Source organism: Microtus ochrogaster, chromosome 8, assembly GCF_000317375.1.
Source record: "Microtus ochrogaster isolate Prairie Vole_2 chromosome 8, MicOch1.0, whole genome shotgun sequence".
NCBI lineage: Eukaryota > Metazoa > Chordata > Mammalia > Rodentia > Cricetidae > Microtus > Microtus ochrogaster.
Window position 1 is genome coordinate 27,422,313 of NC_022015.1, and position 25,656 is coordinate 27,447,968.

At 48.2% G+C, this 25,656-nt stretch overlaps 1 protein-coding gene across 2 annotated transcripts in view; it reads left to right on the plus strand.

The window, feature by feature from the left end:
• Positions 1–19,416: 19,416 nt before the first annotated feature.
• The window catches only part of Dock1 (dedicator of cytokinesis 1), a 503,376-nt gene continuing 497,136 nt past the window's right edge, over positions 19,417–25,656 (plus strand). For both annotated transcript variants that reach the window (XM_013347890.2, XM_005351416.3), the window contains exon 1: positions 19,417–19,585. In XM_013347890.2, coding sequence (XP_013203344.1) covers positions 19,540–19,585 — 46 coding nt within the window. In that variant the 5' untranslated portion in view covers positions 19,417–19,539. The remainder of the gene's footprint in view (positions 19,586–25,656) is intronic.

The window sequence follows — 25,656 nt, forward strand, 5'->3', positions numbered from 1 at the left end:
TCCAAAAGGATGCACAACTTATCTCTTTTAGTCCCTGGGGACAACAGTGAGTCATGATGCAGCCTCACAGCTTAAAGGATTGACACATGCGACTAAGAAGAAAGCAGCCCCAGCCACAGAGTTGCATGAGTCACGACAGGCTAAAGACGGGGAAACAAGCCAGAATCGGGGACCAAGAAAGAGGTGGGAAAAAAGCAGCGACATTTGCAAAAAAAAAGGTGCCCTCTGCTTAATGAAGCCAAAACTGTTGAAGGCAAATTGATGCAGAAAGCCCCCAGGGAGACAAGGGAAGGGACCCATGATATCCCCAGGGAGTAGAGCCCTACTAACAGAGGGCCTTCTTGGATTCTGGCTCCCCCAGAGAGCCTTGCTTTGGATTCATCTCTAGGAACTGGCTCTTTAGTTAGAGACATACGTGACCACATGGAGACTCAAGCAATTTTACCACACATTACTCTCTCTAGCAAGAACTTCACAGGGTCCAACCTGACCCTGGTGGAGGGTTTGAGGACTGTGGTTGGCAGGTCACTGAGGTCATTACCTGGAGCTGTTGGCCATGTGGCACCTCTGCCAAGGGCAAGAGGCTCTGAGATCCTTCAAGCGCTCCTGGCTCCCTCACCCCTGGTGTTCCAGTTGTCTCCCAACATGGACTGCTGCCTTGCCTGCCTTGTTTCTGCTTCATTGTTCCCTAATAGCTTGAAACACACCTTTCCAGGAGCAATTCCTCGCAGGGCATCTGACCTCACCCCAGCCTTGCCAACCCAGGAAGGATACTCATACCAAGGTAGCACCAGAGCGTCACACAGCTGGTTTGATAGACCCCCCCCCTTGAGTGAGAGCACATCTTACTTTTCGGGACACACTGAACAATTCACACCTTCTTGGCTGCTAGAACCCATCTTCTGTTTCTGTTTGATAACAGGATGCTCTTGTTCAGCCCCTGAGCTAGCGAGTTTCTGGTTCTGACTCAAAGTGATAGGCACTCAGCTCTGCCTGAGCCTTCCTTGCTTTCTGTTCATTTCTCTAGGACTCCTATCCTGGCTCCAGACTCTGGGTTTCCTCATCCTACTTTCTTACTTCATCTCTGCTTGCCTCATCTTCTGTTTTTGACAAGGCCCCTTCAACACCTAAGAATCACCTTGAAGGAAACAGGACAAGTATACAACTTCCTTTTCTTTTTTCTTTTCTTTTTTCTCCTTTCCTTCTCTCTCTCTCTCTCTCTCTCTCTCTCTCTCTCTCTCTCTCTCTCTCTCTCTTTCTTGTTTTTTGGTTTGGTTTTTCAAGACAGGGTCTCTCATTTCTCTGTGCCCTGGAACTTGCTTTGCAGATCAGGCTGACCTCAGTTTCACAGAGATCCTTCTGCCTCTGCCTCCTGAGTGCTGGGATTAAAGGCGTGTGCCACCACGATCTGGCTTCAAACACAGCTTCTTATTTCCCACACTCACAGCTGTGACACCTTTATCTCTTTCTTCTCGGTGACTTCATGATGATCCATTTGCTTTTCAAACCCTGATTTCAGGAAGCTTCAAAGAATCTCTCTGTCATCTTTTCTCTTGCAGTCCATTGCTGAGTCTGTCCTGTCTAGCTCTCAGGACCCACGTCTCCTGCGATTTCTGGCCTGTGGGCTCCTCCTGTGGCTGTTACTGCTGTCCCATGTCCTCAGTCAGTCCACTCTTCAGCTGGAAGTTTAAAGCCACTACCCTTAAACATAAACCCACCCGTTAATCACAGCCCTCCAGTCCCTCTGACACCTGCCTCCTTCCTGCTGATCTCCCCGTTGTAACCTCACCCATCACAGAACAGTGTTTAATCAGTGAGCTCCTTGTGTCGGGCCTGGTCTGTCTCCAGTCTCTCTCCTCATGTGTCCCTACCTTATCTGTATTGTCCTCCCACTGTTTATACTATCCATCACCTCCTCCACGTTATCCTCCTGAGTCTTAAATCTATCTCTCTATCTTGTTGGCTTTCTTCTCTCTCATTTCTCTTCACCGTCTTACCCACTACAGTTGGAGCAATGTTCAGCAGTGCAGCTCTGAGTTATCCTAGTATTTGTTCATTTATTTATTCTGTCATCATTGTGTATGGATGGTACGTGCGATGCGTGTATGCGAGCGTAGGTATGTACATGCCGTGGAACACAGGCAGAGGTTGGAGGACTCTCTTTGCTTCCAACTGTGGGGTTCCACGATTGAACTCAGATTGCCAGGCTAACGTAGCAAGGTGCTATTACTCACTGCGCCATCTCACTAGCTAGAGGAGTAAATTCCAACTGACCCAAACAGAGAGGAATCAGGCCTTGAAGTCTCCTTCAAAAGCAGGTGCTCCCAAGCATGTTCTGAGAACTAAATCACCTCCAAGAGCAATGAGATACCAGCTCTTCCATCTCCAAATACCAAGGTAAAAATAGAAGTCACGCCCAGCTGCCCAGTCTAGGGCAGTATCACCCAGTTCCTCAGTGAACCAACCCCCTCACTGCAGCATCAACTGGTAACCCCAGTGGTGGGAACAATAGAACAATATGCTGATGATGTGTGACCATCAGATTCCAGCTTGAGAGAAAGGGTTTTTTCTACCTTTAGCCCCAACACTGGCAGCTGCCAGTTCACTGCCATGCCATGAGAAATAGCTTTACTATTCTGCCATCCATCACTGCCCTGGGTTTGTTTCATCAGGATTTAGATTTTGATCAGTCATATTTCTATAATTATATGTCAGAATTATATTTCACTCAGAAAACCAATTCGAAGCTCAAAGTATAGGCATTCTATCTAGACATTAAAGAGAAGGTACCAAATACAAGGAGGGTCTGAGGGCCTCAGTCAGGTGATAACCCAAGGTCAGAGTGGTTGGTAACTAATCAATGTTAAAATTTGGGCTGTTAGGGCTGGGCCTGTAGCTCAGTGCTAAGAGTTTTGGCTATTGTGTTTGAGACTCATACACAAGGCCCTGGGCTCAAACTCCAGTACTCCCAAACAAGTACTTAACAAAATCCCAATGGACTGTTGCTGTCCAAATGAATCCTCTCTAAATGGGTTGATGACGTTACTTTCCAGGTTCAGTGACTTTTGCCCTTTGAGAACTCTGAGAGTTAAGATTTGTTGATGGGCCTTGTGGTGCAGGCCTGTTTTTCCATTTACTTGGGCACAAGGGGTGGGAGGATCTCAAGTTCAAGGCCTTCCAGAGCTAATAATGAATTCAAGGCTAGTTTGGATAGCTCAAAGAGACCTTTTCTTAAAAGAAAAATGGAAAATACGGCCACAGTGTAGCTCGGTAGATAAACTGAGTGCTTGCTCAGCATGCATAAAGCCCTGGGTTGAATCCCACATACATGAATGTGTACAAGCCTGGACACCAGCATTGGGGAAGGGGAGTTAAGGAACAAACATTCAAAGTCATACTTGGCCACAAAGTGAGTTTGAAAGACTGCATGGGATAAAGAGACCCTGTATTCCCACCCTCCACCCCCAAAAAGGGAAAAGTAGGGTTGGAGTTTGGGCTCAGTAGCAGAGGGTAAGCCTGTTTCCTCTCGTCTCATCTCATCTCGCCCTTCTTTCTCAGCATCCACTGTGTTCTCCACACTCCCAGTTCACTCCCATTCACAAGCTCTCTTCCTGGTGGGCGTCTCCCCAGCTCTCTGCCCACATCCCACACAGCCAAGTTTCATCTCTTGAATGAGCCTCCCAGAACCTCAGACATCATTCCCAGCTGTTCCCCACTGGCTCAAGCTTGTCCCCCAGACATTTACAGTCTACTCTATTTCCAAATTGTACCCATGTGTACCCAGGTTTGCTTTAAAGATGGAGGGAGAGAAAGCAGTGTTCAACACAGGGAGCTTCAGGACATGGGGGAATACTGGTCAGTGCTGGGAAATTCACAAGGGATGGGAGTTGGGAGACCATTTGGGGTACCACTTACACTTAGCTAAATTGTTCTAGTGTGGCTAATTGTCTCATGTTTGATTCTTTCTTATTCCCATGAGGCGAAGCCTCCCAACAACCCTCGTTGAAGATCCCATTGCCTTCAGCTAAAAAAATCCAACCCCAGGAATAAAGTATCTACCAGTCCACAAAATGTGGGTGCTTCCTTCCACAGTGTTTGCATTCTCTGTGAACATATGTGATTCACGATGTGATTTTCCCTGCCTACCCCAAAATGTAACTTTTCGGTTTCTTTCAAAGATTAATTTATAAGCATAAATCAGCCTTTAAAAGATGTAGAATGAGACTTAGAATCATCTTTCAGTTCACTTCTATTTTAATGCTGAGATTAACAGACCTGTCTGAGATTTAAAATTTTTCTCTTTTGCTCATTTAATATCTTAGAATTAAATATTTATTATTAATATTAATGAAAACTAAAAAATGATTAATTAGACCTAAATTGTAATCAAGCCAATTTTTTTCAAATTAATATGTGACACCAAAACAAACACTGATCACTCCTTTCAGTTCATAATGTAATTACAGAGACAGTCAACCTGCTATTTATCTAGATTTCCACTCAACCGTGTTATAAACTATTAATTTTTAGAGAAAGCACAGTTGCCAAGCACTGACGGCTTTTGCTTCAGTATCTAAGATACATTCACTGCTCCTTGACCCACTGTAATGGCAAACGACAGTGACAACATTTCTGGCATCTGCTGCCTATAACCTCAGTGCAATTACAGGAAGACTGGACCATTTCAGTAAACAAGCACAAAACAAAAGTGTGTGTATGTATGTGTGTACATACTTGTGTGTGTGTATGTGTACATGAGTATGAGTAATGTGTGTATGTATTGTGTGAGTAATGTGTATACATGTTTGTGTGTATGTGTAGTACATGTGTATGCATGTATACATATTTTTGTGTGTACATGTGTATGAACAATGTGTGTATGCATGTGTGTGAGTAATGTGTGGATACATGTTTGTGTATATATGCATGTGTATGTGTGTGATATGTGTGCATATTTGTGTGTGTGCATATGTATGTGTATTTGTGTGTGTTTATGTGTAGGTCAAAAGTCACCATCAAATGTCTTCTTCAGTTACTCTCCAACATACTTTGAAAACAAGGTTTTTCACTGAACCTAGAGATCACTGATTTGGCTGGCTAACCAGCAAGTTCCATGGATCCTAGCCTCCCCAGCACTGAGATGAAAACCCAACTCTTTATTTGCATGCTGGGGATCCAAACTCAGGTCTTAATGCTTGCATGGCAAGCATTTTACTGACTGAGAAATCTGCTCAGCCTTGGGTTTTGTAACATTCCAAGAGTAGTGCATATGGTCTAGAAGGTTTTGCTTCTTCAAATAGCAGATGACTTGCACAAGAGACCAACAAAAAGAGGGTCAGAGAGGCTGGGCACACCCATGCCCAGGAAACTCTCATAACCACCCTTCTTGAGTTCTCTGTTGACACAGGAGCTAAGCAGAAAAAGAAAAACTGGGTATAGAATCAAAATTCACAGGAATAGTAGAAACATAGAGAAATTAAAAAAAAATCTCAGTTCAAAGTATGGGAGGGAATGAATCTTCAAGGTTCAGTAAGCATGTTACCCTGGATTTTAATAATACATAAACACAAGCTTAGCGTAATTCTAGAACCCCAAAAGTAGAGGTAGGAAGATCAGAGGAAGACTGAGCTGCTTACATAGCAAGAGCCTGTCTTAGAAACAAAACAAAATGAAAACAAGCATGTAAACAAAGAAGTCAGAAGGAAGCTTAGGAGGTGGAACAGGTTTTCTGATCACTAAAGGCAAAATTCAGGAAACACTAATTTCTCTTTAAAAAAATTAAACTTAAAAAAAGCCACAAAACAAACAAACCTGTGTAAACACCAGGTTCCACACAAAGGACCATGAACTGGAAAATGAAAAAGAACAGAGTAAACTACTTGCTGGAGAGCAGCAAGGTGTGATCACAGAAAAGAGAATTAACAGGGCATAAGCATTAGCTGAAATGATGCAACCCAAGGGCTGCACAGCCTGCAGAAAGCTTCACAAGACAGCAGAGCACAGGAAGGAGTCAGGGACCACAGAATAGTTTATCTCACATCTCAGTCTAAGGCAGGAGGAGCAAGGAATTCAAGGGTGACTAACAAAGGAGAAGGCCCTAGAAGTAATGATGGGTCCAAAAAAGAAAATGGTTTTAAATTAAAAATAAATGAAGAAATATTAAGAATTGTTTGAGAAGGGAAACAAATTTTGAAAATAAGCAAGAAAAGATTAAACACGCAGATCACAAGGCTCCCTTAAGAAGACCATCAACTCTAAGAAAGAAAGCAAATATTAAAAACATAATTCAAGGAAAACCCCCTGGAATAAACAAAAGAGATGTCCAAGTGTTCATTGAGAGGGTGTGCTGGCCGTCAGTGTCTCCTGTCTCTAACAACCAACTGCAAGGCACTGGCAGCTGAAATCGCTGAGTGGAAAACTCAGAAATGAACAGAAGCTTTGAGCCTCTAGGAAAAAACTTATGAACCTGAAAAACTATTTTTTTGTTGACTGAGGTTTCTGTCGCACCTGGTTCCACAGCCATTCAGTACCAAAGAAACACTCAGAGGTCTACATTAATCATAAACTGATTGGCCTATTAGCTTCTTATTAACTCTTACAACTTATATTAGCCCATAATTATTGTCTGTGTTAGCCACATGGCTTGGTACCTTTTTTGGTGAGGCAGTCACATCTTGTTTCCTCTGTGTCTGGATGACGACTGCAGACTGCATCTTTCCTCTTCCCCAAATTTTCCTGTTCTCATTGCCCTGCCTCTACTTCCTGCCTGGTCACCTCACCTATACTTCCTGCCTGACTACTGGCCAATCAGCATTTTATTAAACAAGTATAAGAAACAAATCACTATCCTGAGTGAGGTAAGCCAGACCCAAAAAGAGGAACATGGGATGTACTCACTCATATTTGGTTTCTAGCCATATTTAAAGGACAGTGAGCTTATAATTCACAATCCTAGAGAAGCTAAATGAGAACGTGAATCCAAAGACAAACATATAGGCATCCCCCTGAATATTAACCTTCATCAGACGATGAAAGGAAACAGAGACAGAGACCCAAATTGGAGCACCGGACAGAAATCTCAAGGTCCAAATCAGGAGCAGAAGGAGGGGGAGCACGAGCAAGGAACTCAGGACCGTGAGGGGTACACCCACACTCTGAGACAATGGGGATGTCTGTTCGGGAATTCACCAAGGCCAGCTGGCCTGAATCTGAAAAAGCATGGGATAAAACCGGACTTGCTGATCATAGCGGACAATGAGGACTACTGAGAACCCAAGAACAATGGCAATGGGTTTTTGATCCTACTGCACGTGCTGGCTCTGGGGGGGCCTGGGCAGTTTGGATGCTCAACTTACTGAACCTGGATGGAGGTGGGCGGTCCTTGGACTTCCCACAGGTCAGGGAGCCCTGATGGCTCTTTGGGCTGATGGGGGAGAGGGACTTGATCGGGGGAGGGGGAGGGAAATGGGGGGCGGTGGCGGGGAGGAGGCAGAAATCCTCAATAAATAAATAAATTAAAAAAAATAAAATAAAATTTCCCCCAATATTCTTCAAAAAAAAAAAAAGAAACAAATCTTTACAGCGTAAACTAAAACCATTGTCCCACAGCAAGTGACCACACTCCTAAGATTGTATATCTTTAAAACACCCCCAATAGTCTTACAAGAAGGTTTGTTTGTGAGGAAAATTAATACAGAAAGACTCCCTTGACTAGCAGGTAGGAAAGAGTGCTAAGCCACGAATTTTTATACCCTGCAAAATTGGATTTCAAATATGCACATCCATCATTGTGAACCTAGTGTTGCCACCAGCTCTTTCAGAGGGATCTAGTAGAGAGTGAGGGCAGCAGAGGATGGCATCAGTGGCATCTGACCAGTGGCATCAGTAGCATCCGACTGCTAACATCACCTCCCAAGAAGACAGGAACCAATATGAATTGATACCCACTGATGAAAGATGGGGCCATGAGCACCAAGTGTGGTCATATTTGGGAAGAGCTAGGCCTAGAGGCACAGGTTCTGTGTTCCCAACTACTTAGGAGTCTGAAGCAAGAGAGTGTAATTTCAAGGCCCACCTGGGCAAATTACTGAGTCCACATCTCAAAATAAAACGTTAAGAGACTGAAGCTATAGCCCAGTGGTAGAGCACTTGCCTAGCATGCCAAGGTCATGGGTTCGATCCCCAGAACCATCAAACAAAAACAAGAGCAAAGGATCACTTAATGTAAACCCATAACTTGGCAACATCTTCTTAATAAAAATGACTACATCTGGAGTATGGCAGGACAAACTCTTTACATGGAAAAGCATTTGTGCTGGTTTCCCAGCATTGAGTAGAAACGGAGAAAAGGCTCTGTAGCAGAGGGACCAGGATGAGAGGCGGCCTCATCTTTTCACAACCCTTTCCCCACAGACAGGCATGTATCCCTTGAGTGGAATTCCATGGTCTAACAGCCCACTAAGCCCCACCCCTTCCGGGTTCCACTGCCTTAGCACTAGCCCTTGGTCCTTATTCTAATGGATGAACCTTTTATGGATAAACTATATCTAAACCAGAGCAGATTCACACTTAGGTGGTAAAGGTATAACAAAACACCACCACCACCAAAACACAAAAAACAAAATGTAAAAACAGACAAGCATGGTAGAGCATCTCTGTAATAAATGTACTTTATTTGCTGAAGATATTGAGGCAGAAGGATGGCTCTGAGTTCAAGGCCAATCAGTGCAACATAGTGAGTTCTCGGCAACAACAGAAATTGTAGGAAACTTGGAAAAGTTAGGATAATGCTTCTATGGACCAGAGAGGGACCATGACAGACACAGGTGTGCTGGGGGGAACCTTCTGGGAGTGAGTGGCTGGCCGAGTTACAGTTCTGAGTCTGGCTATATTTGTGTAGTTCTAATTCTCCTGTGCATAACCTTCAGCAGCCCCACTATGCACAATCCCACCAGACCTTCAGCTGCTGTGCTGTTATAATTGTCACTCCTTGGCATATGAAAGTGTACCCTTAAAATATATATACTACAGGATGTATTGAGTCAGTGGATGGGGCTGGGGTAGGAGGACTTCCCCTCATCCCGCTCTTCAGGCTCCCCACTGGTTAGCAACGCCAGCAGACCCCACCCTCATGGCGAAAGATCTTCGCTACCGCTCCTCTACCTTGTGCCATCACTGAAGCTGAAAGTAAGCACTTGTAGCAGGGGAGAAGGGAGCCACCATAAACCAGAGGGGAGCCTTTGTACCATGGAGGTCTCAGTTCCAAATGCTGTGCCCCCAAGGTATTTGTGATTCTCCTTATCCTGTAGGTCTCAGCTTGAGTCCCATCACTTTCCACAGGCTTTCCTGAAAGATCCTGCAAGGAATGTCCATGTAGATCTGAGGGCTTGGCACAGAGGTGGAACACTGCCTTAGTACTGGGCAAAACAAAACAGGCATGTGCAAATATGCCACTCGACACTCCTTCCTGAGGTTTCCCCATGTGTGGGTGTTACTTAAATTCCTCCCCAGGGAAAGCAATTTTTATCTCTCCTCCTAAGGCTCTAAGGACAAATTGAGGCACAATTCCACCAAAGTTTACTTTGGGAAACCAGTGAGTTTATTGGGTTTCCTTACAGAGCATGAGTTAAAGGGGTATGGGTGTTCCAAAAGGCCGCACCAGAGAGCTTTTACCCAATAGGGATAAGGCTTTCCTATAGCTGTATGGATGGACACCCCCCCCCCTCCGTATACAACACACACACAATCCTACCCAGTCTATATATTCTAGCCTCTCCCGAGTTCATGTGTGATTGGAGCATAGTTGCTGCTGGAGTCTTAGGTGACCCTCCTCACCCTCCATGAAGGGATATAAACAGTCAATAGGCCCAGCTGGGCTAATCCCTCCTAAATAGGCCACAATGGACGGCCCCAAGATGGCTGCTGCTTGCCTCAGAGGACTGTTGCTCACAACAGTGGGCCATTGTCTCCCCACACTCTGGTCTAGTTGACCGCTTTCCTGCCCATTGGAGAGAATAATCCCTCTCAGAGCAGACCTTGCCACTCACAGCCTGAGTCTGTAGACTGGGACGGGCTCCAAGAATCAGCCACCAGAAGTTGAAGGTGACCTCTGACCCTCACCTGTCACCCTCCCATTTACTCCTGTCCCGTGAGTTAATGACTCTCATCCGTCTCTCTTGGAAGAGATCAGAGTGCAGCTTGCTTAGGTCCTCTCCCAGTCAGCAACTCCTTCTGCCTGACTCTCTTGCTTTCTCCTTCTCTGAAGACTCAAACCCCCTTTACATGTGTGCTAGGTCATGCTGCCTATGGGTCGTGTTAGAAGTAGGAATCATGTTTGGGGGTGCATGGAGGGCAGGGTGGTGTTTGGGAAAGGGGGAGGGGAAGCAGCAGGTGAGGAAACCCCAGCAAGAAGTGGTGTCTTTGAAGCCAAGCCACTCTGTCTTCATCCTGAAAGCCCAGATCGTGTGCGTGTGTGTGTGTGTGTGTGTGTGTGTGTGTGTGTGTGTGTGTGTGTGTATGTATGTGTGTGCATCCTTGTCCATCTGCAGACAGGGAGGAGGATGCTGCCAATCAGGACTGGATGGTGGAGTTCAGCTGAGTACAGACGCCACCAGGGCTGCTAACGCCCAGCATCTCCCACATCCTGCCTGGAAAGACCCCAGGAAGCAAACACAAAAAGGCAGCATGAGCTCTGCCCTGAATGGAGAATGCAAAACAAGCAGAGAACAAACACACTAGGGGGTCATAGGTGAGTTCCAGGGCCTTGCCAGCAGTGCTGGGGAAATGTTCCTTCCTTCTCAGCTGTGGGGGCACCTACTGTCCTTCGAAGAGGATCATAGAAGCTGGGCTTTCGTCTCCTGACTGTCTAAGGTTTTAGCAGTTGAAGCCCATTTTACAGCTCCACTTGCCTGTGGCCTTCACAGTTCAAAGGATGGGATAAAGGGAAACCCTTTCCCCTGAAGCCTGGGCTCTGCTCAGCACCACCCTCCCCATTTTGCCAGGCTCAGGGGAGCCTGAAGCTGCCTACACAGCCTTAGAAGATCCTCTTGAACAGGTGCTGCTCTTGCAGAATTCCTCCATTTCTGTTCCCACTTACCCAAAGAAAAGGCTTCGAGAATCCACCAGAAGCGCCTTTCTCTTAAAACAGCTTTATTCTCCTGGTTTACAAAAGAAAAACAATGCTTGTTTGACTTTAAATAGGAACAAACTCTGTGTTTAGTGCAGCAGGGATAGAAGTTTGAAAAGCTAATTTTGTAGCAGCTTCAAAGGCAGGGAGTCCTGGGAAAGCCTTGGAAGACATCTGTGTGCTTATTCGGGCTGGGGTGGTGGTGGAGGGGAGGGGTCAAAGAGGAGGGGTCTTTGTGCCTCCAGTTCAAAGCTGAGGTCCAGGAGGGAACCTAACCTTCCAGGGTGGACCTGGTCAGTCACCAGTGGACAGGCTGGAGGGGGAGCCAGGAGACAGCTGTCTAATTTTCATCGTATCCAGAATGTACTTCAAATCCCCCTGGCTCGGCCTGCTCCTAAGACAGCATCCAGAAACATGCAGGAACTGGCCACAACGGCATCTCAATTCTCATGCCGTGGCAGCAAGTTCTGGGTAAATGTTAGGTTCGGGTGCAGGTGCCTCAGCTTTCTATCAGAGGGAAGCACAGAGGCTGGCCTTCCCTTCTGCTAGCACAAGGCATCCCACAGCTGCTGAAAATGGCCTAAGAGATACATATGGGAATCTACACAGGAAGGTGAAAACAACAAGATCTCCTGAGTAAATTGGGAGTGTGGGGATCATGGGAGAGGGTAGAAGGGGAGAGGTGAGGAAGACAGGGGAGTGGAGAAAAATGTAGAGCTCAATAAAAACAATAATAATTAAAAGCAAAGAAGATCCCCTTGTCACCTCTCTGACCTTCAGTTTCTCTTGGTCATCAGCTGAGTCCTACAGACCTGCACACTGCCTTAGCAAGCAGGTCCCCATGCAAGTGACCAACCTGAGTTGGATTCTGTGTGTCTAGAGCCTTTCTAGTGAACCTGGGTATGTGTCTGGACTGTTCCCAAAGTGAATTTCTCATTGCTTGTGTTTCTAGTCCTGGGGTGAGGGGCAAGCAGGGACAAGTGATCATCAACTTACACTTCACCCCGACTTCATCTCCACTTGCTAAACTGGGCTTTCCAATCTCCCAGGCTGAGGAAATGAGGAAGACCATAGTCAGACACACACTGGGCTTGTCTACAAATGTACAAGGATCTTGGGCTTGTCCTCTTCTGGAAAAGGGTTCAGGGGCAGACCTTCCAGAGTGGCTAGGTTCAGGCAGCTTATACAGCCTCAAAAAGGGAGCCAGTGGGATTGTCAACTGTGCCTTGTATAGTCAGAGTAGCACATGGTCAAGGCATGTCTTCCCTTTCCCTTCAGATGTCACCTCTAGGTCCACTCTGTCTGGTCCCTCCAGATGGTGTGACACAATCTTTCCCCCGGATATGTGGAAGCCTTGTGTCGCGTCCACAGACAGGCAATGAACCAGGTTTGTGAGTTAGAGCTGGCTGGCTGTCACCCCTGAGTCTGCTCTTAGTGGCCAGGACACCTAATGGCTAGCCTGAAGGCTGGCAGGAATTTTTTTGGCCAAAGAGGTCAGCCTGGAAAATGTAGAGGAAACGTCAGGACATTCTGGGTTTTGCAGTCCTCAGAGAAAACCCATGGCCCTAGCCCACGTGCTGGTGTTTGCTTGTTTACTGAGCAAGTGATACTCAGAAGTTTAACACACAAGGACAGACTCCATTACAGAAAAAGTGGCAGCTCTGAGAAAAAAAAAAAAAAACACTTTTAAGGAAGAGTGAATGATGACTGTTAGCGTAGCTTCCCCAAAGGGCTGCATTAATGATCTCTGGTGGCTGTTTATAGAGGTGACTTCACACCAGATGAGGAAGCTGCGTCAGATGCAGCAGGCTCCGAGGCAGGGTTTCTCCAGCTCTTCCCTCCACATCCTCCGTCTCTGGAGAAGTGCTGGGTGAGGATGAGTGACAGCAGGATGTCTCCATGGCTCAAGTGTAGGAACTCAGGGGAAACCAGCAGGGTGGGGGCAGGGAACCGGCAGCCTCTGAGTGCTCACTATGGACCAAGAACCATTCATGAGCAGGGAGGTGGACTTCTGTAGTTCTCATTACTGACCTCATTGTGGTACAGTTTCGAGTTTATTTGTAATGCGATCTTTAGACTTTTTAAATTTCTTAATTTCTTCATCTGTTTCTGACCTGTCCCTCTCCTGGCTCAGGGACATGTTTTCCTATTTCTTTGCATGGCAGATTTTTTTTTTTTTTTTGGGAGGGGAGTTTGGGTATAGAGTTTATTTAGAGGGTTATGGAGGAATAAGGGAGAAGTGGGGGAGAAGAGAGGCAGATGTTGCCTCTCAAGAAGAAGGGCAGAGAGAGAGAGAAAGAGAGAGAGAGGGAGGGAGGCTGACTATTTTTTAAAATCCGATAATTGACATTATGAATTTTATGTTATTGGGTGTTAGTCATCATGCCTTCATTAACATATCTTTGGACTTCGTCCTAGGGTTCACTTAAGTCCCTTGGGCTCGGCTTCATTGCCTTGACATTGCCTCTAAGTTGTTTTTATTACTGATCAGAACAGCCCATGGTTTACTCCTGAGTTGGCTGTTCTGCAAAGGTGGAAGACCTCCTTTGGAGGTTGTAGCCTAGTATCTTTTGTCTGAGGAGAGTTTACTATGCTGGTTGTTGGAGAGTTCCATGACTGAGCCAGCTCTGAGAGTGCTTCTGGCAGGGGCCTCTGGTATTGAGCTTTAGTCTATACACTCAATATTCAGCCAAATCCTGCACCCCCAACCCCCCACCTCTCTCTGGTAACCATCCCACCTCCTCCCTTGGGACCCTGACCCACCAACCCCATCACCATGGAGAGATGGTTAACAGTTCACTTGACAGGATCTAGAACCACTAAGAGACAAACCTCAGTGTGTGTCTGAGAGATTATCTAGGTTAGGGTTGCTGAGGTAGGAAGAGCCACTTAATGGAAGTAGCGTCATTCCATCAGCTTGCTTAAAAAGGAGAAAGACAGCCGAGCACTTGTTCCACTTAGAGTCACTGCTGCTGTGATGAAACACCATTACTAAAAGCAAATTGGGGAAGAAAGGGTTTATCTGTCTTACACTTCCATATAACAGTACACCATTGAAAGAAGTCAGGGCAGGAAGGAAAACAGGACAGGAACCTGGAGGCAGGAGCTGATGCAGAAGCCCTGGCGAGGTGCTGCTTATTGGCTTACTTCCCTGGCTTGCTCAGCCTACCCTTTTCCAGAACCCAGGACCACCAGTCCAGGGATGGCACCACCCACCATGGTCTGAGCCCTCCCACCTTGACCACTAAATTAGGAAATGCCTTACAGCTAGATCTCGGAAGCATTTCCTTCCTTGAGGCTTCTTCCTCTGCCGACTCTAGCTTGTGTCAGGCTGACACACAAAACCTGCACACCTTTAAGTCACTTTTCTCAGAACTTTTTTCACAGTAATGAGAAAAGTAAATACATGTGGCTTCTCTGAAATTTCAAGCCTGTCTCTGCTCAGTGAGCCTTGGGCTCCCCAGAGTTCCCTGTCCAGAGTCTGCCTTCTTAGGGGCGCAATAGAATATACCATACTTGCTTCTAAAGCCCCACATTCTAAACATCTTCTGCCCAGGCTGGGAAAACTGCTGCTTCTTCTGGGCCCTTCCTATGTGAATCTCCCAGAAGTAGGGAGGTCACGTAACTTTGCCAGAGTCGGACAGACACCAAGGTCTTGGTGAAAACACTGGTGAACTCTAGGAACAAACATAACTCTTTGAAGGACCCTGAGATCCCAGAGGTGGCCTGGCCACCAAGATCCAAAGCTCCATCAATTCCAGGCAGCTTCTTTTGCCACTGTCCCTGGCCCCGATCAGAGCTCATTTCCTGTGTACAGGGAAGCAGAACTTTGGCTGCATTTAGAGTCACGTCACATAAGCCCCTAGGGTACAGCAGCCTGAGCGCAGCATCCTCTACCTAATACCGTATTTGTTCTGTGTGGCCAGGAAAAGCCTAATGCCCAGGGTAAGCCCTACTCATCTTTATGGAGATCTCTAAACATAGCACCTGCTGGCTGAGTGCAAGGCACTCACAGTCAGCATGGCCAGTTTAGGCTGCTGCTGTGTGGCCACTCCCAGACACTGCTTCTTAAAGTGGGCTTGAATCTCACCCTTCCCCTCCCCCAACCTCGATCTCATGGCAGGAGAAGTTTCAAACACACAGAGAAGGCAGAGAAATTAAAACACTCACAGATCCTTCACTAAGAAGTGCCTCATTTTGCATATGGAGGCCAGATCAGGACATGGCGTGTCTTCCTCTCCTACTCTGTGTTATTGTTCTGAGACTGTTTCTTACCTAACCAGATGCTTTTCTGCTTTGGCCTAGGATGCAGTCACTGGCCAGGGAGCTATCAGGAGCTGCCTGTCTCTGCCCCTCCCCCACGCTGGCGTTACCGGCCTATGCAGACAGGACTGGCTTTAAAAATAACAACGGTGAAGCCATTTTGATTTGTACTCGGGCCCCCGAGCTTGTCAGATAAAAGCTCTTATCCAGGGGACATCTCTCCAGCCCTCTGACTGTGTTTCGTTTGTGTCTCAGTCTCCTCTGTTTCTGTAAACTGGAAGTGTGATCAACAATCATGCTTATAATGACACTGTGACCACAGTGTTTATCTGATGACATGGTCATACCTGCCACTGGGTCAGTGGTCCAGCAACCACGTGCCTCTGCTGCGACACGAAGGCCCTTCTCTTTTCAGCAGTCACGTTGGCTACGCTTAGTCTCCTTCTGTGTGTAGACTCTTCATTGCCCTTGTCCAGTTTCACGTGTTCTTCTCCCAGTGTGGCCCCATTGACTCCTGGGGCCTTCTGGTACCTCTACCAGGACAGATTTTGGCTGGGTTTGCATAGTAGTGGTGTTCAAGTTAAAAGTTCAAGTGCAAAGTAACATATAGTCCTAGACAGTAGGTCAGGAGTATAAGGACATCTTCAGCTGGCTGTATAGCCAGTTTGAGGGCACCTTTGGCTACCTGAAACTCTCTCACACATACGAAACTAATCCAGAGTGGTACTCACACTTGTAACCCCAGCATGTGGGAGGGCAAGACAGGAGGATTTTGAGTTTTAAGCTGTATAGTGAGACTCCTTTAAATTTTTTTTTTTGAAATCTAGGTTTAAAATTAATAGTGTAATGGTGGTCACTGCTTCTGCCACGCCTCTGCTTCAGTGGGAGACTGCTAGTCTGCACTGTTGATGACTGGGGCTGGGTGACTGGGCTAATGTATCCTGGATGGTCTGCAGCCCTGGCTCACAACCCTGTGATTACATTAGCTGAGGGCGAGCACCACTACTGATTTCAGGAGCTCTGGGTTCTTCAGCCAGGTGGTGGCACAGGTGTAATGCCTGGCAGGAGATCTGTGGCTCGGGAGTTCAAAATGCCACCACCGCAGCCCCAAGGCTCATAGAACCAGAGAATACTGAACTCCTGGGACCACAGGACAAGGAGACAGTGTTATTTTGAGCCACCATATTGTCTCAAACTCATAGCCATGGTCCACCTGGAGTCTGACGACTCTGACTCACAGGCCCAAGAAATGGCTAGGTGAGGTAAGGCTGCTTGCTGCCAACTTCTTGACCTGAGTTTGCTATCTGGGACCCACATGGTGGGAGGAGAGAACTGACTACAGCAAGTTGTCTTCTGACCTTCTCATGTGTGCTGTGGTAGATGCCCTGGTCCCCAAGTAATAAAATGATATAATACAGCATAAATATTAAAACCCTGACTTAGAAATTTGTTAGTATGGCAAGCTTACAAAAATATGCAAATCCAGTATCAGTCATGATATGTGTGTTGTAGGTGTATATTTGTATGGGCATATGTGCCTGTGCATGTGTAGGCAGAGGTCCATATTTGGCGTGTTCTTCAATGGCTGGCTAACTCATTTTGGAGGCCAGGTCTCTTACAAACCTGGAACTCAAGGGGATCTGCCTGTCTCTGGCTCTCCATCTCTGGGGCTACAGATGTGTGCTGCCTTGCTCAGCGTTTTATGTAGCTGCTGGGGGTAGGGGAGAATCCAAAGTCAGATCCCCCTGCTTTTATATTAGCCCCTCCCCCATTGACCCACTTCCCCAACTTCCTGCACCAGACATTTTTATCAGAGTGAAAATGTGTACCGTGAGGATATTGAACAATGACTATGGAGGGCGGGATAGACAGGAGGCAAACAGCTGTAGGTCTGTTGTTGAGTTGAGAGAGCTACACCCTCTCTTGAGAGCTCTGGGGATGACCTGGAAGGTTGGCGTCAGCAGCCCTGGCTCACGGGTAGGGCTGTCAGGAGTGAGAGGAGGATTGGGCAGAAGCAGTCACAGAGTGACTGCACAGCTGGCCACAGCAGGGCATGCTTTCAAGGACTGTCAGTTCTCAGGCCCCTGGCTGTTCTGTACAACAAGCTATCTCTCCTTAGGCGGAGCCTCAAAAGCAGAATTGAAATGAGGCACAAAAGAGAGTGAGTAAGTGTGCCCCTGAAATCCACCTTCTCAGTTTTCTTCAGAGTTCCAGATTCCCTGGAAGACCTAGAAAGCTCTTCCCCCCACCCCAGGAGCTTCTCTGTGACTCAATTCTCTGAGCTTTAGCCTTACTGGCCTCTCCTTTCCCGAAAAGACCATTATTCTTCCTTCCCGCATAGGCCCTTCGCAGGGTAGTCTCCCACGTTACCTTATTCATTTCTGCTTATCCTTCAAGTCTAGGCTTAAGACAGTTTTCTCAGGGAAACCCTTCTGTCAGAGCAGGTTGGGCACCTTCCACTCAGCTCTGATCACCAGGTTTCTGGTTAGCACCTTCCATGGCTTCTCCTTGGAGCAATCTGAGTCACCAGGCCACACCCACAAGGCCTAAGCCCTTGAGGTTTCTGATTGCCACAGACTGGTTTAAGTGCACGCCAGAGACCACATGGGAGGCGAGCCCAGGCCATTTCCTTCTGTGGCCCTGAAGTTCCTTATCAGTGAGCGGCACCTGTGACTTTCTATGAATCTGCGGCTTTGGTTAGAAATCTTTAGTCGCACTTTATCATGAACTGGGGAGGAGGCTCTTCCTTCTAGAAGCTCCTGGCTGTTAAAGCTGCATTTTGGATGGGATGACAAGACTGCTCCAGGCCAGGGTAGTCTTGTCTGCAGCAGGGCAGCTGGCCCTTCTTTGGTTCTGATATCCAATCATTGCACTAAGTAGCCTTCAACCCTTTCAGCTGTCACTCCTCCAGCCCCTGCAGGCTTCCAGGTCACTGTGTCTGTCATCGTTTCTTGGATACAGGGAGAGGAGGCACACGGTAAAAGAGAGGTGATCACCTTGATCCCTTCTAATGGACAGCCGTGGACCGGAGACCCCATCCCACCCTTTCCCCTACTTTTAACCTTTTCTTGGATTCTAGTGCAAACTTGGGGTTTGTCTGTGTGCAGGCCTTGAAGAACTAGGAAGTTTTGCACTTGTGGCCTGGCACTGGGTGAGTCTGAGAGCAGGCTCCTTCAAATTATGGTTGCTAGGAGGTTGGATTCTAAGCTTGGCCTGGCTTCCTTTTTCTGCCAGCAGCTCTTCCAACTTCCTCTCTTTCCCCACTTCAGCATGCCCAGGTCCTACTGAATGCCCCAAAGTTACTGCAGGCAAGGGGCCTCTCTGCAGCTCCAGGCCCTCAACAAAGGGTTTTCCTAGGGTCTCTCTAACCAGTGCTGATGGCACTTGGGTCATCTACTAGGTGTGCTTAGTTTGCTCAGCATGCTCAACCCCCGCAAAATAGGTGCACACTTCACCTTTGCTGAATGAATAAATGGATGAATGCACCACGAAGAACCCCTAACTTTGCTCCAGCGCTCTCCACCAGAACAGAAACTGGGGTTCCGCACAGCAGTGAATGTGTGTGTGGTGTCTGACTCTGCATTAACCCTCCACTATTCGCGTTAGGTCTAGGCCTGGAAGGCTGCAAGGACCTGGGCCACATGCGAATTATGCAAAGACAGCGCCTCTGCGCTGTGCTGGGTGCAGAGTGTGCAGGGTGCACGGCGTTCCAAAAGAGTGCGGGGTACGTGATAAAGAGTGCTGGGTGCGGTGCGGAGTAGAGGGGTGCAGAGTGGAGTGCGAGGTGCTCGGTGTTCAGTGAAGAGTAGAGGATGCGGGTCGCACAGTGCAAAGTGCAGGACGTCCGCAGGCGCGAGGCAGCGGCCGGGGTCCCTCGAGGGACGCGGCGGGCCGAGCCCAATGCACGCGCGCCTGGGCGGGCTACAACGGGCCGCCGTCCCGCCTCTCGCCGGCTCTCCCGGCCTTTTCCCATCCGGCCCGCGACGCTCCGCCCGCCCCGTCCCACATGACACCGCCTCCGCCGCAAACTTTTTCCTCCCCATCCTGTCGCGGCGGGGAGGGAATGGAAGATGGCGGCCTAGGCGCAGAGTTTCCTGCCCGAGCAGCGGCGGTAGCGGCAGCGGCTCCAGGGGGCTGCGGCCCGCGCCACCATGACGCGCTGGGTCCCCACCAAGCGAGAGGAGAAGTACGGCGTGGGTGAGCAGCGCGCCGCCCCGCGCCCGCCCCGCGCGCAACTTCCCCGTCACGGCGCCCAGCCTGTTGCCGCGCGGTGCGGAGCCCGGCCCGCCCGGGGCTGGAGCCCGTGCAGGGAATCCGGGGACCCTCTGGGTTGGGTGGTCACCGCCCTCCTCATTCCCGCTCACTCTCTCTGTCCTCGTCCCGTGTGGTCCGGCGCGCGCGGGGCCTCTGGGGTCATTGTTTGCGTGCGTTTTGGCTTCTTCGGGAAACTTCTGTTTGGCATCCGGGACAACGGGTGGACACTTCATTGTGCTGTGCGGGGCTCTGAGAAGCCCCTCTTGTCCGCGTGGGGAGTGGCCGCTGCACCCGGGCTGGGTTGCCGCCGCTTTTCCCGCCTCGGAGTGTGGGGGCACCAGGGTGCTCTAGTGTTCCCAGGGCCTTGGAAACCGGCCTCGAGGGCGGGGACCTGGTTTTGCCTCTTTGTCGCTTCCCGAGGGGGTGGAGGGAGTCGAGTTGCAAGCTTATGTTTGACTCAGTACACACTCCAGGGAGCCCGGCTTTCCTCAGTGGCCGGTCAGTCCCTGGCCCTGTAGACCCTGTCTTCCCCGGTTCGTCCCCATCAAATATCAGGGTTCTCTAGGCCGTAGGGCTCGCCGGGATTCCAGATCTTATTATTTTGTTTTGACTCTTTTTCCCCACGGAGCCGTTAGACACCCAGCCTCACCTGAGCTGATTCCCTGAATTGAAGACAAGCATTTCAGGAGCTTGCTGCCTTCCACCCTAAGGGCTGCCCTAGGGCACCTTCTCAGCCGCTGTCTGTTCCAGGCATGCCTTTAGCACCTTCTTGCAGGCCTAGATCAAGTCCCAGCCCGCTGACTGGAAGCTTCCTGGAGACTCCGATCTACAAGGCTGTGTCCTTCCTGTGAACTCCAGTTACTTATTTCTGTAGTGTGTCAGGGATTGTGGCTGTGGACGCAGGGCTGGGAACGCCTAGGGCCATTACCTCCCGTCTAGGCCCACAGGCAGGTTTGGAGGGCTTCCCTGCATTGGGAACACGGGGGCTGAGCTCCGACTGCACTTGGCAGACCTTCCTGAGGCCTATGGCAGAGCTGGGTATTCTGAGGGTGGATGGGGTGTGCAAGGAGCTAACAAGCGTGCTGTGTAGCTCCTAATGGGCTCTTTATGGGGCATAGGCTGTTAGAGCTCCATCCATCTGCATCTAATTTAGGATGGGGATTCCACTTAGGACTTTGGGGTGTGGCGGCAATGAATTCTCTCCTGGGATTGCCCAGGACTATTCAGGGAACAGCTAGAAGAGGAAAAGGAGTGGGGAGAAACTGGCATAAGATGTTCTGGATGCTGTGAGAAAGGAGGGATGCTGGCTCCTGCAGGGGAGTCACTCCATAGCGGAGAAAGTTTCTGATTGCCCTTCTTCCTTGCTGCGGAAGTATAGCTAGTAATGGGAGCACTCTGGATTTGAACCCTGGCAGCAGTGGGTTTACACTCAACCCTGTTCTGGTACAGCTGCCACCATGGCCTGTGATTATTGGGTAAGGGAGTCTACTACTTTGATTTCGTCTATTTTGTGAGATGGAGTTCCGCTATGGGACTTCTGTGTAGACCAAGCTGGCTCCATAAACACAGAGATGTACTTGTCTCTGCCTCCTGAGTGCTAGGTTTAAAGGCATGTGCCATCACACCTGGTGAGTCTTCCCTCCCCCACTCCCCCCCCCCCTTTTAAAAGAAGAACTGGAAGACCGTTTCATTGGTATTTGAGAGAAAGAAGCAGGCAGACTGGAGATCTCAGCAGCTTTTGGGGGTGGAGGGCGGTAGACAGGAAAGGTAACAGCGGTGGTGGGGTGCTGGGAGGGGACTTGAACCCTTGTACCAACCACATAAACCCAGTTTGTAGTGCAGGGTGGTGCATACCTGTAAAGCTGGAACTTGGGAGGCGGAGGCAGGAGGATCAGAAGTTTAAGGTCACCCTCTCTATCGTAGTGTTTGAGGGCAGCCTGAGGTACCTGGTATCTTACCTCAAGAAGGAAAAAAAAGTCACATTTTCTTAGGGAAAAGCCAGGAAAACTTGCAAATTTAGCAATGAAGTCTGTAGGTTCTTTTGTTGAGTGTAGGGACTTCAGTTAGAGAGAGAGAGAGAGAGAGAGAGAGAGAGAGAGAGAGAGAGATCCATCCATCCATCCATGGGGGTGAGGGGTGGGCCGATACATTATGCTGTAGTATCTGATTCCCATAGTGACCTGGATGACATCAGGGAGCCTTCTGTAGTTCTATAGTGTGACTTTACCTGGAGAGGATGGGGGGAACATTCCTATAGAGGGTCAGGAGGGTCTCCCTCCAGAGGAGGAAGTAAACAGCCCAGGAGGCTGTGATCTTCCCTGTTAGGTCACACACCTTCCAGAAGTCGCTCTTGGACATGGCTTCTAACATCATGGCTTTTGCTAATACATTGATCTTAAAACTATTTTGGAAAGTTCTTAGAGGAGAAGTGTCTAAGTGGTTCTCAGCCCTCCTAATGCTGTGACCCTTTAATACAGTTCCTTATCATGTGCTGACCCTAACCATAAAATTATTTTCATTGCTATTCATGACTGTAATTTTGCTACGGTTATGATTCATAAGTCAATATCTGAGATGTAGGATATCTGATCTTCGACCCCTGTGAAAGGGCCATTTGGCTCCCAAAGGGATTGCGACCCACAGGTTGACAACTGCTGGTCTAGGGGTGGTATTTTTTTTTTTTTTTGGTAGCAAATTCTAGTAAAAATATGGAAGACTGACTGTTGTAGGAGAGGGTGGAGCTGTGTCTGTCTTCACCTGGATGACGTAAACCAGCTGAGCTGGGGTGTAACAAGGTGTCAGAAGGCACCTTGAGGATTAGAGTCTCCAGAATGTGTCAGAGTGGAGAGAAGTCAAGGATGGACCCACAGAAGCCTCCCGGCTCTCTGCAGTTCTGGCAGTTGGCACTCAGAGGATCTTAGTGGTTCCCAGGGTGGATGCTCACTGGGAAGGATGGAGTGCTTGTACGCATGGTGATTGGCTGTTTTTCCGTAAGGGAAAGTTACTAAAGATCCCCCATACCAGCCTCAGCATTCTCTTTAGAAGCCTTAACAACAGGCCTGTGTTTCTCTCCTGAGGTTCTGGTGGGTGGACCCCGCTTCTACTCAAGCCACTTGGCCCATGAATGAATCACGAGGGAGAAGGAAAGAAAATGATCAAAGGACATCTTTTTTGGAAACATGAATCACAGCTCATTGTTCAGAAGAGCCTGGGGACTCTTAGAGCATTGTTTGTAAATGAGACACTCCAGTTATTTATTATTTATTTATTTCAGAAACGTAGAGATGAGAGTAAATGGCTGATGTGTGGCTCCTGCCAGGACAGGAAATGGGGGATCCCATGATTCATTTCGTGGGGTTGTTGCTTGTGAAGGCTGCCAGCTGGCTTTCTCTTAGGCTTGGTTTGGTGGGTCATGTTTAAGGATCTGGCTTATTCATGCAGGCATAAGCCTTGCTTTAGCTGTCATACCAAGAGCTGGGCCAGGTGATCTTTCCCATCACCTCAGATCGGGCAGGATCCTGTGTTCTGGAGTTAATATGTTTTGACGGCTCCTGTTTCTCAGGATCTCGCATGGGCTAGAGGCACACCTAGGGACAGTGTGTTCACAGTTGTGGAAGGCGGAGCCATAGAGGTGTGCACAGCCAGATCTCTCCACCTTGTGAACTGTGATATGCTAATACAGAAGAGAGATTTTGTAGGGGTGACTAAACTCACGAAGTTTGGCATGGAGTCTCACGGTCTTGGCAGAGAGATTGGGAACAGAGACATGTAGAATGGGAAATCAAGTTCCAAACCAGATAATGACTTGATGGGCAGCTGCTGGCCCCAAGATATAGGGGCTCACTTGCAGGGACAAGACTGAGGTCCCAGAGAGCTGAGGACTACCAGGCAGTGTGACCTCATAAAACTGGATGTTTCTGCAAACACCTCAAATGAGCTTGGACATAGATTCCTCCTGGAGTTTGCTGGTGGGAGCCTTGCTGACCAGTGCTTCTATTTTGAGACCCAGGGCCTCTGGGCCTCTGGCTGCAGAAGTGTGAAAACATGCTCTTGGGTGAGTTTGAGGAGCTCTAACTGGGGTGGTTTGTAATGGCAGCAGTAGAAAACCAGAGAAGGTGGTGTGGGCAGCAGCTTGGGTCAGGAAGATAGTGAGCCCGACATACCTCACCCACCACTTTCAGGTAGAGATCCCTAGCTGGGCCAGGGCATTGACAAGGTGGACACCTTAAATTATTCTTGGCTCTCCCTCATAATGTGACCCTCAACCTCGATATTCCACATATGCAGAGTGGAGCTGAGCCTGCTTATTTCTGAGTCTTGCAAGGAACCCTTGAGATCATGTGCTCAGAGCATGGGAGTGGCATGTGCCAACTGCTCAATGCAAGCAACTATTGTTTTATTTTAAGAAAACATTATTCTGTTTATTTATATGTGAGTGTTTGTGTATGTATTTGTACGTGTGTTTGCATGCACAGGTCATGGCGATGATGTGGATGTCACAGGACAGCTTGCAGGACTTGAATTTCTCTTCCCAGTGTGTGGGTTCCAGCAATCAGACTCAGGTCATCTTACTTAGTGCCTTTACCCCAACAACTAACTACCTTCTGGCCCCCGCTTTTATTCATTATTTAATAAGGTTACAGCTTTTAGAAATGGAATCAAGAAAAAACGGGGGTAGTAGTGTGTGCCTTTAGTCCTAGCACTTGGGAGGCCGTAATGAGTCTTTCTTTGTCCTGCCAGCTCCCAAATAATAACATGGAGGCTTTTTATTAATTATGAGTCCTTGGCCTATAACTTAGTTCCTAACTAGCTTTTTATAATGTAAATGAGCCCATTAATGTTAATCCACATTCTGCCATGTGACTTGTGGCTGTTACCTCTCCTCCTGCACACCTTGCTTGCTCTGCTTCCTTGCCTTTCTTCCCAGAGTCCTTTCTGTCCCCGGAAGGCCCACCTAAACTCTTCTTGCCTAGCTATTGGCCATTTAGCTCTTTATTCAACCAATCACAGTGCTATATCTTCACACAGTGTACAAATACCACATAACAGGAGGCAGAAGCAAGCAAATCTCTGTGAGTTTGAGGCCAGCCTGGTCTACATAGGGAGTTTCTGGACAGCCAGAGCTACATAGTGAGATCCTGTCTTGAAAAAAGCTAAAAAGCAGAGAGAGGGACTTCCAATTTAGGCACATGGTTCTTGGGAAAATGAGTTCCTTCAAAAGGAACTCATTTGTTTTAATTGGGGTTGTGTGTGTTTTCTCTGTAGCTTTGGAGCCTGTCCTGGAACTTGCTCTGTGGACCAGGCTGACCTTGAACTCCCAGAGGTCCTCCTGCTTCTGCCTCCCAAGTGTAAAGGTGTGTGTCACCACCACCAGGCAGTTTGTTTTGATTTTAAGACACAATTTTATCAGATTCCTTAGGCTGGCCTCAGGCAAGTATGTAGCCCAGGCAAGTGATTCCTTAAAATCCTGTTTGTTCAGTGTGAAACGTGAGCACGTTCGTGTAGACGTGTGGTCTTTGCTTCAAATGCTTGAATAGCCAAAGACCCCTGGGAGGACAGACGAGGTTGGGGGCATGGAGCTCGCTTTCATTATATAGAGGGGCAAGCAGGCTGCTGCTTTGAGGTAAAATATTAGGTTTGATCCTAAGTAAGTAGAAATGTACATGGTTTCCTTCACTAGAGTTGCAGAAAAACGGAATCAGAGCACAGCTAGTGTTTCTCCACCTGGATTTTACCTTGAAACACAAATGTTTTAAATGTGTTGTTAGACCTCATTCTGGAATATTACCTGTCTGACCAGGATTGTGTAAGGCGTGGGAACCAGTCTCAGTCTGCTTCTGGGTCACTGTTCACCTCTGTGGCTGCAGGCAGTGAAGGCAGGTAACGTAGTCGGCTGAGTCCTCTGTGGATATGGGGCAACCCACCAGGTCTTCAGTAGGACTTGAGCTCTACCTTCCTCCCTCCCTCCCTCCTTCTCTCTCTCTCTCTCTCTCTCTCTCTCTCTCTCTCTCTCT